The 13,826-nt window shown below is 43.7% G+C and overlaps 1 protein-coding gene across 1 annotated transcript in view; it reads left to right on the top strand.

Annotated features, from left to right (window-relative positions):
• The window catches only part of LOC107216866 (alpha-protein kinase 1-like), a 119,993-nt gene extending 107,847 nt beyond the window's left edge, over positions 1 to 12,146 (top strand). The window contains exon 2 of the mRNA XM_046745167.1: positions 4,876 to 12,146. Coding sequence (XP_046601123.1) covers positions 4,876 to 6,305 — 1,430 coding nt within the window. The 3' untranslated portion in view covers positions 6,306 to 12,146. The remainder of the gene's footprint in view (positions 1 to 4,875) is intronic.
• Positions 12,147 to 13,826: the final 1,680 nt, after the last annotated feature.

Below are 13,826 nucleotides of genomic sequence, written 5' to 3'. Positions count from 1 at the left end.
TAATAATTCGGGAAGCATTGATTTTGCAATTATCGGTTTTACATTCCCTCGCCGCGCACGCGGGTGGCACCCGCTTCCGTACAGATCGGAAGACCTTCCCTTTCGGCCCGACCCGATCCGGGTGAACTCGGCGCAACGAAACGCATCCAGCAACAGCCACGGCAGCCGAGCGAGTTCGGCCGCAGTCGGCCATCTGCATTATTTATGGTCCTCGGTTGTAAAGCCTTGAATTATACCGGGTGGCGTGCTCGAAGAATTCCCTCCATTCGACTCCCAGCCGAAACGCATATAATCTGTGTGCGATTACGTCCCAGAATTGAAATGGAAAAAATTCGCGCACGCGTTCGCAAGGAATGAGAAAAGGATGGGTTAGCTCGAGCGAAGCGGACACCGGGACTTCGGGAGTCCGTCAGGTTCGTTCGCCGGGACGTTTTACGGTAGGCGAAGCAGAAGTAACGATCAGACTTGGGTGAAAAATTTATAAGGATCTCAAGTCAGTTGAATTGACGTCGTCGAAAGTGTCTACGGCTTCCTTGAGAGGGGATAGGGGGTGGGGACGACTCAACGTCAGATACGAGGAGAGGGTATTTCGTGCGCTTGGCTACGGTGTGCCGATGATGGAACAACTCGGGATATAACCCGAGCAGCACCGCAGGTAAACGTTCCTCAGTAGTATAGTACCTACATACATACGTCGACCAGCCAGCCGAGTCTTGATCAAAGCGACCCGATCTGACGAGTCTCGCTGATTAATGATTAATATAGCAACGGGTAGGTACACATTGATCGGCATTTATACCAATAAGACTGTTATCCTGCCCTCATACGCACGAAAGATCGCAGCAGCATATCTCTCGTTTTTTCATTTCTTATCGATAACAATTATGTACCAAAATCACATTTGTAATGAAAAGGTAAGAATCAGAACGCTACTATATAAGGTATTGATCGCTTCGCTTCCATTTCTTTTTCCTCCTGTTTCTCCTTTTCATTCTTTCCGTCAACTTTGCGCAAGCGGTACGTACAGGTACTATTATCGTCTCCCGCATAAGGCTTCCATACGCGTCTTTAGACTATACAGCCAAGGATTCGCGCGAACGACTTGTCCGTTCGTTGAACGGTCATATGAGACGGTGAAGATCGACGTTTGCCAAGATTTTCCTTCGCTCGAATCTTCCACGGCACTTTGCTGTCCGTTGCAATTTGCGTTCGTTTCTATCGAGCAATGTATAAACATACGTAGATCAAATACGTACAAGGTGGGAACGTAATAACCATCGCTTGTAAAAGGAAACTTGCAGTGACTCCTCCTGCTATCAAGTTTACCTTTTATATAATTTTCCGAATCTCGGAATGCGTCCTACGAACGGCAAGATGGTAAATGATCGATTTGCTTATACCGCAAAGAAATGAAAGATAGGATCGACAATGGCGAGCAGCACCCCGTGATCCGTGTGATTCGGAGAGACGTTGTATCGGACGTAGGTATCCTATGCCACCCCTTTCTCCTTCGTTTCGTAATTTAACCGTGTGTGCGCGCAAAGTTCCCCCAAAGTCTCGGAGGGCCGCGGTGCGCCGGGGGGTACCGATGATGAGGCAGTTTATGCGTTTTTAACGACCCAGGGCGAGGTGAAACGACGACGAGCTACGAGCGACGACGAACGGGAAACCGCCAAAGTTATGTTTAGGGGTTAACGATCATGGGATGTGCGTGCGCCGCGCCGCGCCGCAATTTACTTCAACTCGGAAACCGCTATAAATTCCAAAGTCCCCCCTCCCCCCCTGCCCTCACCCCGACGCAACTCCTGCTCCACCTAATAATTAGCGGATGCATCTGGGTCTCTCTCGTGAAACGCATCACGCACCTAATCATTCTCTCGCGTCGACCCACCCTTAATTAATACAGCCAGTCAAGGGTCCGGAAGAATATTTGGATCAAGAACGATCGTAATACTCGTTTGGAACTCAATGTCTATGACGCCGGCAAACCGCTTCAATCAGAGAGAAAAAAAACTGCAGTTACTAAGCGGGGAGAGTTCTGCTAGGTTTGATTACTGCACGATCAGTGAATTGACACACCCGTATAGTTCGAAACTCTGACCGAATGGAAGTTTTTCAGAGTTTCCTCACTCAAGTTTACACCGTAAACGTCTACGGTCATTAGCGCCGTGTTCTCTCGTATCCAGCCGTTCGGCAGATGAGAGAGGAGCAACTTTCAAGATCTTGTCTTGCTCCGCCCCGCCCCAGGCTCGCAATGTCGCTTATTAGCGATTCCAATATCTCTTTGAAAAACTGCTTGCATTTGACGACCGAAATTCATCATCTCCCTCCGTACGGGATTTGAAATCTTTTGTGAAAAACAACTCGCACAAAACTGATCTGTGACACGAAAAGGAAGAAGATTCAGCGCTAGCGCCGTTAAACGTATATACAGACGAGACAAAGTATGCAAGCTGCATCATATTCACTTATTACATCAAGTATATGCCGTATGCAGCACATAGCATACACAAACCGGCGCGTAGGATCGAGGAGGTAAATCAGCCTAGTCACCTAACGATCAGCCGCAGCCTGACTAATGACGCGAGTCAGCTGATGCGGACGGACGGTCCGATCTGGTAGCTCAAAGCAAAGTGCTTCTCCGGCATCCAACAGCCGCTGGCTGGATCGCGCTCTCGTTTTTTACGTCTTCCCTCGCTCTCTTTCTCCTCTTCTCCTTCGTCTGCTGCGGACGGCAGTGATGATCTATGAAGCATTCTCCGAAATGGCAAAAATAAATTGCGACCATGAGTCGAGTCCGCAGGGACTGGTTTGAAACAAGTATTTTGGAACGACGGAGCAGCCTCTATGAGATCAAAGACAAGCTCTCGTGGTTTTCAACTATTTCGCCGCCCGCTCACATACGTGTAACGTCGTCTTTGCCAAGCAGCAGAGACGGTCAAAAAATTTATTAAAAATAACAAAATAAAGAATATGGAATGGAAATTAAAACGTATCTCTGCACTGAACCGTTGAAAAAACGTAGGTAGTCGGTAGACCTCGTCTATCGTTCGCGTCAATTTTACTTCTTAACCCCTCGCGAGTTTTCGAAATTGGGTACATCTTGTACGACACGTATTATATCAACATTATTAGCGTATCGACTCCGCGTAGCTGGGTTTTTTAACTATGCAGTTTACAAGTAAGCAGAAACTACGGTGAGGTTATTATTCCCGCAGAATTGTAGAATAAGGAAAAATCCTTGTCCGCGGTTCTTTGGTTTATAACAAGTGCGTTACGTAATGCGAAGTAATCCGCGTATATTTACCGCTACAGTTGCAGGAAGGAAAAGAGGAAAATTGTTAAACCGAGACAGCTGCAAATGTCAATTGAACCAGGATAAATTTGCCGAAAGATGTGGACGGATGTAGGTATAATAGGGTCACCCGTCCGAGCTTCAATGCGAATAGACTTTGTCGGACATATTATGTACGTAGGTACACGCGATATAAAGTTAATTTCCTGCCTGAATGTTATACCCGGGTCAAAAGTATAACCGGGGAGGCTTATCTTGGTGCCAGATGCGTTCTCGCGCGCAACTTTGTACAAGTGTATACGTATGTACGTAAGAAACAACGGCGGCAGCGCGGCGGCGACGACAAACGCTTCCTACGACCGCACAACTTTAATACGGGTAGAGCAGCCAGCAGATGCAGGGCCTGCGAGACGGAACGTTGGCCTCCGGCCATTCGAGTAACCCGAAACAACGCTCGTGGTTGAATGACAAATTGACAATCCTACAGTACCTACTAGTATGTACACGTTACTCGGTTCTGCCGTCCAACTCAGATGACGGGAGATGTTTGTACGAGATTGCACCAATTCATTACGGGGAAAAAATATAAATACACCTGTGTGGTCACCGGGGCTTGCACACTGCAGGTGTAAAATTTCGACAAGTATATAACAGTCCTCCGCTTCGCATAGCTCCGTTTTTTCCCCCATTCCCTTTCACGTCCCCTAAGGCCCAGGGTATACACCAGCGCTAATAACTTGTTGTTTGTTCGGTAGATTACTTGGCCTCGCCAGGGTACTCAATTCCTTCTATACTTTTATTTCCCTGGATATAGTACAGGGTCACATCATCCCCGCGTTACCATTCCTCTGCTCATTTCCCTTTTTCTCTCACGCTCGCACCGACACGGACCCGTTGAGCTCGTCGCTCTCACGTACGTCTCCCCCTGCCTCGGATGCCTACATACTCGAACGGAAATACACGTGCAAAGCGTCGCACGCGTTTAAATTAACCCACACGTAGATGAGTCTGAATAGCTTAACGAATCGCAACCCTTAGACGGTGTTTGAAGATCCGGCGTACAGAGCTGCGGCACTCTTGCGTTTCCCTCAAAATAAACCGCGATGGGTGTATACGTACGAGTATACATAAACCGCACTCCCACGTTTAGGCTGTATGAGTAAAAGCCCACTGACGGTTTGTACGAATAGATATGTGTGTGTACCTATACGTGGAAGTGGAACAAAGTAGGGAGAGAAAGAGCCGCGGTTGATCGCACGCCAGGCACGTAAGCTTACATAAATTTCGTAATTTGTTATTTCCTTATTTCGTTATCATCAATTTCTCGGCGCAGGTGTATTTCTTTTTGTACGCCAAAATACTTTACCGACTTCTATCCGTGTAACGTATCTGTACACCAACTGCGGATCAACGATTTAACCAATACGTTACACAAAACTGAGAAAAGAGAAGAAAAAAAACCGATGTCTGCGAGATTTGTATTATCGAAGGAGCCCGTCTATTACCCGTATACCTAGCCGCCGCTGTTACACCTGATACGGCCAAAGACTGAGACATTTCCGTATTACGCATGATTTCAGAACTCCTCGCGGTGCCGGGCAGCGCGGTCTCGCTCCTGGAGATGAAAGCTCGGCAGCAGCAGCATCATCAGCAGCACCAGTCGGGGGTCCTGGGTCATCACCGACAGCCCGCGGTGGGAATAGCGGCTGTATCCTGCAGAGGCTGTCGTCCCCAGCCCCATCCATACGCGCGGCTGCAGCCCTGGGCAGTTGCGGCCCAGCCGACCCCGCAACAGGCGCCCGCAGCGCCGACCCGGACGCGAGCTCGGGAGCCCGCGGGTCCACCGGAGCACGCAAACGGGGCGAATACCAACGGGACGACGTCGAGGCGGTGGAGCGGGAGCGCGGCGAGCAAACGGAGACAATCCGGGCAGCAGCATCCCCTCGTCGCGGCCGCGTCCTCCGCGCAAAACCCCGTCCTTCATTCTCTCGCCGCAGCCGCTGCCGCCGCCGCCGCGGCCTCTTCCTCCTCCGCCTCCTCCACCTCTTCGTCCTCCGGAACATCGTTGCAACAAAACTCATTACCCACTGCAGGAAATTCCGCGGTAGGAATACTCCAGAATCATCAAATCGGCAATTCGTACACGGCGTATGATTCTTCGTCGACTAATCGCTCGAATCAAAAGAACCAGCTCTCACACGGACGACAGCAGCAGCAGCAGCAGCAGCAACCAACTGCGGCATCTGCACAGATGGGATATACATCCGGTGGTATATCTGGCCTACAGAAAACTCATCATCAAGGAATAACGCTCTGCGCCGCAACGCCCCGCTGTCACCAGAGTACCCTGAGTCATTCAACGGTATCTCAAAAACAGACTCAACATCATCAGCACCATCATCATCATCATCATCATCATCATCAACAACAACAACAACAACAACAACAACAACAACAACAACAACAACAACAACAGCAGCAGCAGCAGCAGCAAACAAACGCAATACAAAACTCAGGAAGTTTGAATCAAATCTCTCATAGCCTGTCACAGTTGTCGCATTCCCAACAGCAACAACAACAACAACAACAACAACAACAACAACAACAACAACAACAACAACAACAACAACAACAACAACAGCAGCAACAACAACAGCAGCAGCAGCAGCAGCAGCAACAACAACAACAACAACAGCAGCAGCAGCAGCAGCAGCAACAACAACAACAGCAGCAGCAGCAACAGCAACAGCAGCAACAGCAACATTACCAAAGCATGTCAGTGTCAAACACGGAGAACTGGTTACTCGGCAATTACTTAGCAGCCCCTAGTAGCAACGTCACGTGTACGGAATGGTGTCAAGGTGGCAAAGGGTGCGCCTGTGTATCCTGTACGTCGCGAAGAACCTATTCCCAGAATCAGAGCCAAGGAGGTGGAAGCTGGTACTACCCACAGCACGAAACGACGATAAGCTCGTCGAGCCAGCTGCACAGACTTTTTCAGAACGTGTAGCATATGGTCTGTTAAATCATTCATCACCCCCAACGACATGCATTGCCAGCTCCTTGTATCGACACACTTTCAATTATTTTTACTATTTATAACAGCATTATCATTATTATCATTAGTACTATTATCATCGTTATTATCATTCTTGTTATTGTTAGTCAACGACCGAGGCTACAGAATCTTTTTTCCCGACCGCAAAAATCTTCTTCTTCGTTTTCTTTAACTTCGATCCCTCCGGAGACGAAACTATGCCCGCGTGAGAGCCGACGACTCGCTAGGCTTCTTCTTTCTCCCCGACGAAGCCACAGGCTAAGTAAACGATATCTTTACCTGCCTTTTCGTGCATGCAATGCTTGTGTCAACGTACGTTGGACGTCCGTGTTATACGTGTAATGCATCATATTTGTTACAAGGAGAACAAAAAACAAAACAAAACGAAACGAGAAGGAGAAGGTGGTGATGGTGGCGGTGGTGGTGGTATTCGACTTCTTACGATCGGATCGACGACTCGCCGGCCGCCGCGAATAAATCTCGGAGCGCAGGTATTGTTCTCGAATCAATGTTTAATCGGACCGCGATTCGTTCGCTTCTATTTGACTCGGATGGCCCCACGCGGACATACATACATACAGGCAACTCTCGATCCTCGCCCCAATGTATTATTCAATGTTTCTCTATCGTTAACGCAAGCTAGATCGCCAACCCAACCAGTATTAGCTAGAATAACACTAATCTATATAACCGGTACGTGTACAATGCACGTGCGTGTATATATATGGTATATGTATGTATCGCAAGATTCCTATTTACCTGTCCCTATAAGTATCCTCAACGCGTACAAGATAAACGAAAGATATAAGATATGAGTATATAATTATTATCAGACTATTACTCCACATTTCTCTTCGCGAATGATCAAACTATTCGTATCTGATTATATTTTATAGGAACGTTTGTAACGTATAGGTATATCAATATTACGTATCACAGGTCGCACCCGTCGAGAGCGAAAAAATCATATTCTACGTACCTTTATTATGTGTAGTTTAATCAGCATACCTATACCACTGTGTGAATTGCGTACATACCCGCCTAAGTCATATGCCAAACATTGTATTCGTAAAAAACGCATTTACTTACACACGCATTGCGTACCCGCGATGTAGGTACATATGTATCGCATACCGATGTGAGCATGAAGAATAAAACATATACTCACAACTGTACCGTAGGAATAGCTACGAGCCGGAGCTATCGGCAGAGAATCCAGCTAAACGTACCACCGGAAGCTTGAAACTGCTCGCACACTTGACAAACTCTCGTAGGTACCTGTCGGCAATTAAGCAAGAATCTCGACGAAAGTGAATGGCAAACTTCACTTCATTTTTCATCATAAGAGTTACAACAACTCGAATCCCGTTGCCCATCGTCCTCGTTACAGAGGGCGATTCGAAATCTCGAACAAAAATAGAACAATCGATAATGGTGGTGTATATCAGCTCGTGGCTGCATACAAAGAGATTCGTCAAGGTAGGTGTGTGTACACACACACACATATATATATATACGTATGTATATACACTGGACATCTCTTGCACGTATACGTACGTATACGTGTATACGTCAACGACGGATATCGTCGTTTGAAATGCCAACACTGGCTGCCTGCCGCTCCTCCTTGGCTCCTCGCATTTTTACACGGTACCTACGCGCCATTCAAAGAGAGTGACTTTGATGGATGCCCCAGCTTTAGCTGATTCTCAGACATTAGCTCGCCAGCTCTGATGCCGATCCACAACCGAACGTATATTGTATAAAGGGGATAACGCCGCTGCCGTTTCGCGAGGGTACAGCAGCGGTATAATGGAGTAATCAAAGAATTAGACGTTACAACAATTCGTTATTACGTAAAACTTGCACGTGCGAGAGCCGATACGATCGATACGAATTGCTGATTCGTCACACACTTGTGCAACCGTACATTCCTGTATTCGACTCTATAACGCGAATACCTGTAAATACCGCATAGGCATAAGAATAGGGTAGCCATATTTATAGGTACATATAGATATTATAGGGATATATGTGTGTAAATATGCATACGCGACTGAGGAAAGATAATATATATATAGTTCCTGTCTATACTGTAGGAGTGCAGGGATTCCAGGAGTGCAGATCCCGGTTTACGAACTGGAGGAGGAAATTAAACATCTGCCGATTATCCTCTTATTATTATACATATACGTACGCCGATATCGGATAGAATACAGTTTTCCAACTGCGCGGCATAAGTTAAAACGGCACTGTCAATTCGGTATATAATACGTATATAACGAGGATAACGTAGGATGTAGTTTTGTCAAATCTCGAGAAAAAACTTGCAAAGGCTAACAATAAGATGTACATTATATTACTGAGGTATGACATGTAGATACCGCGATGCAAATACATGCATGTACATACGTATGATAGTCAAACAAATAATGCATAATAATTCAAAAAGTGAGAAATACAAACAAAAACCAACACACACGTGTATATATATACACAGCTATAATATGAGCGATGTTTTTGCGATCGATTATTTAAGAGAATTATTAATAATGGTATAAATAAGTAAATATTAAAATAAAGAATTTATAAACGAAATACGCTTCATATACCATATACGATAAAACTGACGATTAAAAGAATTCAAAAGGAGAACAAGAAGGAAAGAAGGGGATAATCCCCTGCAAAAATTGAACAAATCAACTATCACTGTGTATATACTAGATATGTATATCCATACTTGTAATTATATGTATAATGAAATTGTAAACATCTTTCTTAGTCTCGCGCGTTAATAACCGTGAAACATATAGTTGTACCCTGAGGGAGGGGTGCTGCATCTAACAATAAGCAGATAAACCGCGAACAGACAGGGCGACGATGATTAGGAAGCTGCGTCGTGCAAACCTCGATTTTTCCCTCACTACACGCTCTCTTCATCTTATTCTCCTACACACGCGTGCACGCAGATGCTGGTACGAATGCATCTATACTGCATGCAGAATGCACCAACCACACCTACCTAAATTATTGGTGTGTTTGGATACTTGTATGTACAACAAATTTTATAACGCGGCGTTGCATTTTAACGTAGCGTGGCCGCGAATGCAGGCTGTGTATCCTATCGTATTACCTATACGTATAGAATATGCGGTAATGACGTACGGTACCGACATACGAGAGATCGTAGGGAAAGATAGAGGTAGCGAGAATGAGTGGGATGTTAATGAAAGGTTTTAAAAAGACGAGGGACAGGTATGGCTCCAGGCAGCGAAAAGCTTATCTTGAAAGCGAATGGGATTCTCTATACTGTGTGTGTGTATATAACCTACCTACGTGTGAATGCTCGCGTGACTCTCTTTAGTTCCATAACCCCCCCTTCAAGTTTCACGTATCACGTTTCACCGGCCGTGTATTTCGTCTTTCGTCTTTCGTCTTTCCTGTTTCGCGTTTCGTTTCGTTGCAAGATAAGCCCGTCCTATATGTAGGTATTGGCCGGCTGCTGATTCTCTCATTTATTCCCATAATACCACCTATACCTACACCCATATACGACACACGCGCAAAGACACGCCGTGCTACTCATTGTATACCATATACTACACCACACGATTGCGCAACCTCAAATCGAGTGTAATCCTACTCTACTAGCCTTTGAACCACGTCACATACACGCATATAACATAAATAGTAGGTAAATCTACATACTATCATTCTCTTGGATGAAAATCTATAGTATATAACTCATATGCATATACCGTACAGAAATACCTATATATCCGTGTAACATGTTTGTTGTTTTTAATAAGCAGATTATTATGAATCGCCAGCTGCGACTAAAGGAACGAAACGAAAGGAAGCATCGAAAAAATATTATAATACTTCACGCTCGACGGCGAGAGAAAAGAAACGGCGAAGAATTACAGAATAAGAGCTGAAAACAAAGAGTAATTGCAGATGATGCATTTAAAAAGACTAAAAATTACGAGACCCATTGAAGGAAAATAAAAAGTGAAGAAAAAGGAGAGTCAAAATGAAAAAGAAATCGTATTATAAACCGAGTGAATTCAGTAACTATATATAATGAAAAGAAGTTAGGCTGACAAACCTTTATATTCTAATGACAAAAGCTTTAAAAAAAACCCTATTTAGCGTGAGTGCGAGTGATTTTGTTCGTCTGCGTTCCAATCGACTGGAAATTAGAAAAATATGCATAATAATAATAACTATTATTATTAATATATAATACCTATACATTTAATAAAACTATCATGATAATACTATATCGAATAAAAAAATTAGAAAAAAAAGAAAAATAAAACATTGTAAGGATAGTTTCGTTGCAAAATAATATATATAATATATCCACACACATATATATACACACACGTATATATATATTTTTGAATTAATCCTTTAATTTCCCATCGAGGCTAATAAATAATAATTGATAATAATTGATAAAACGGTCTTTTTGCCAGTCAACTTTTTGTACCAGGCTCGAGTCACAACACACACATACACACATACACTCGATAAACTCGAAGCTCGTGTGTTGCCTCTTGATATTTTTACAAGGCTACTATGTACATAAATTGCTGATTGGCAATCCTCGACGTGTAGACCGTACAATACACGTGTAGACCGTATACCTGAAGGTGTACATGTGTATAGTAATACGAGCGAACATACGGACACGACACACAACGAGCGTTGTTCATCGTACGTATATCTATGCAGTCCGTCAAATGTGCAACTGTTATAACCGCGTATGCACTGGCAAGATGTGTAGACGACAAAAAGCCAATTGGAACACAGAGCGCCGAGTCAGAACCCTGCCACCCGCCCTGCCAACCTAGTAAACGTATAGTAATACGATATTATTAATAGGTATAGCCTGTAATAGACACTTCTATCATGCATGTACGCGTCGCTATAGATACGTATTATATATACTATTATAAATCCCAGATATACATATATATATATATATATATATATATATATATATATATGCATACATACATATAGCTAGGTGAACGAAAACACTACTACATACATTACCCTATGTAACTAACTACAATTGTAAAATAATACCGAGATAGGGTATTATGCGTCGATGTTTATTTAATGCCAAAAACAAAAAGACAAAAAAAAAAAAGAAAAGAAAAATGAAATATACTATTTACAAAAATAAACTAACGGAGATCAAGAAAAATATCTAAAACTGCGCGGTAAGATTTTCGGTTGGTTAAATTATTGTCAACATCGTCATCATCTATATTATTATTATTATTTTCATCGTTATTATCATTATAACTATTATTATTATCACTTCCATTGTTGTTGTTGTTGTTGTTGTATGAAGAGATAATGTCACTGTATGATAATTCTTTGTATATCATGTAATATCATCACACCGTACGTCGTATAAGAAATATCTATCACGTATAGGTATATAATTAGTTAACTATTATATATTGTATTGTTACAAATTAGATCGTTACTGTATCTATATTATTGTTTAGTTGCGCGGTATACAATGGAAGGAATTTCGACGTTATATGTTTATAATATACCAACTATTATTATACATATTATTACACATAATTGTGACACGGTATATTATACAAAGATATGAATTGTCCGGTGAGAAGCGAAGAGGTAGGAAGAAAAAAGAATTGAAGCAAAAAAGAGATATCCAATATTATCACCACCGTTATACAAGCGTAATCATAATTACCATAGACTGGCCTAACGAATCGGGCAAAAAGTAAAGATTCCATAAAATGACACAAATCGTTGGTGGTCGTCTACATTTATTTAAAATCCACCCACTATTCTTTCCCAAACCAATCCCTCTCCGTTACAGCGACATAATATTCTATACAGCCTGCACGTATTGATATGCTACTCGCATTTTACAACGCATGAGAAAAAAGAGAAGAATGTTATACGCAACATGTACGACGATATTGCAGCAAGTCTGAGATATTCCAAATTTCTTTTTTTTTCCGAAAGAGCGTTCGACGATTTTATGCTGGAGCTACATAAGCGGGGCCTTGGTCATTAAAATCAATGAATGATTACTCAAATACGAGTCAACGCCAAATACCCGATCTGTCAAACAAGGGTGAGGGAAAAACGGCAGAGAGTGCTGAGGTACCTTCTGCACAGGTACGTATATATTTTATGTGTATATACACATCCACACATACATGCATACCGTGCATACCACGCACACGAGGGAATCGAGAGTGTGGGCACAACGATCAGTCACAAACGATGGTCGTCGATGGCCGACAAGTGATTTCTCCCCTAAGGCACATATCTACCTATATTATAGTAGGATATTACACACCCATATAAACGCATGTGTATGCCTTTGTACATGTAGACATACATATATCCTTAAAACTCCCGAAAGTGCTGTTAATCCGAGGTTACGTGGGCGGAGGTTAAGGTATCGATTGAAGAAGGTAGTTGGCGTCTCGTCGGGCGGTCGGGCGAACCTGAAGGATCGGTTGAAGTGAACAGAAGCACGAAGCGGGCCCCAAGTGAGGCAAGGACCAGTCGAGATGAAAATAGGAACTTTTCCTCTATCGTCGATGCAGAAGGGGGGGGGGGGGGGGTACTCTTCCGTCGTAGCAAATTACATACTTATTGGCAGCGTGGCTCTTCATTTACGCTACCAGGTGGGAAAAGCAAGACTTGTACGATGTCGTTATTACATTATTTGGCTTCAACTTTTGCCACAACCTCTCCGCTGTGTGCACAGTGTGTACGGCGGCAGCTGAAACTTCTTAATAAACGAAAATTTCCAGAGGTTCAATGCATGGTTGCTGATGTCAGCTGGATAAAAAAACACGGTCGAGAGGATGACGTAGGCTGGATCGTGCATTCGCCGCTGAAGCAGTCGGAAAGATCGGGGTTTAGAGAGGGTGGCAAGAGAACGCAGGTATAGTAATAAAATGCGGCGCGTATAACCGAGGCACAGAAATTAGAAACCTTTAATCCATACTAATGCCCGACCTCTCTTAACTCGATGAAATATGACCACGTGCGAATATCTCCCGGCATTTTAGGGATCTACGGAAATGACTGCGTAAGTAAAAGATGAGTATAGGAAAAATGGGGAGCGAGCCACGACGAGTCGCACCATAAGTAGTTTCGTCGTGATAGCCACGCGGCTAAATAGAATTTTTCAATGCGGTAACAGGTGCGTACAAGAGTGGATTTCGCAACTCTCTCAGAAATGGAATGACCAAAACGTTTATCGAAATTGTAGCACGCTACGGGATTGATGCGGTTTCCTTTCTGTTTCATTTCCTCACAACATCGTACATATACGTATAAACTTTATACCGCTATACCTGCAATACCTGCAGCAATGTAACGCACAGTACGGGTAGCAATTCGTACGCGAAAGAGGATTAATATTGCGACCAACGCTTCCGAGGACCCCCTCCCGAC

Source organism: Neodiprion lecontei, chromosome 7 (assembly GCF_021901455.1).
Source record: "Neodiprion lecontei isolate iyNeoLeco1 chromosome 7, iyNeoLeco1.1, whole genome shotgun sequence".
NCBI classification, from domain to species: domain Eukaryota; kingdom Metazoa; phylum Arthropoda; class Insecta; order Hymenoptera; family Diprionidae; genus Neodiprion; species Neodiprion lecontei.
The sequence above is the reverse complement of the archived record's forward strand: the minus strand, read 5'-3'. Positions and strand labels throughout refer to the sequence as shown.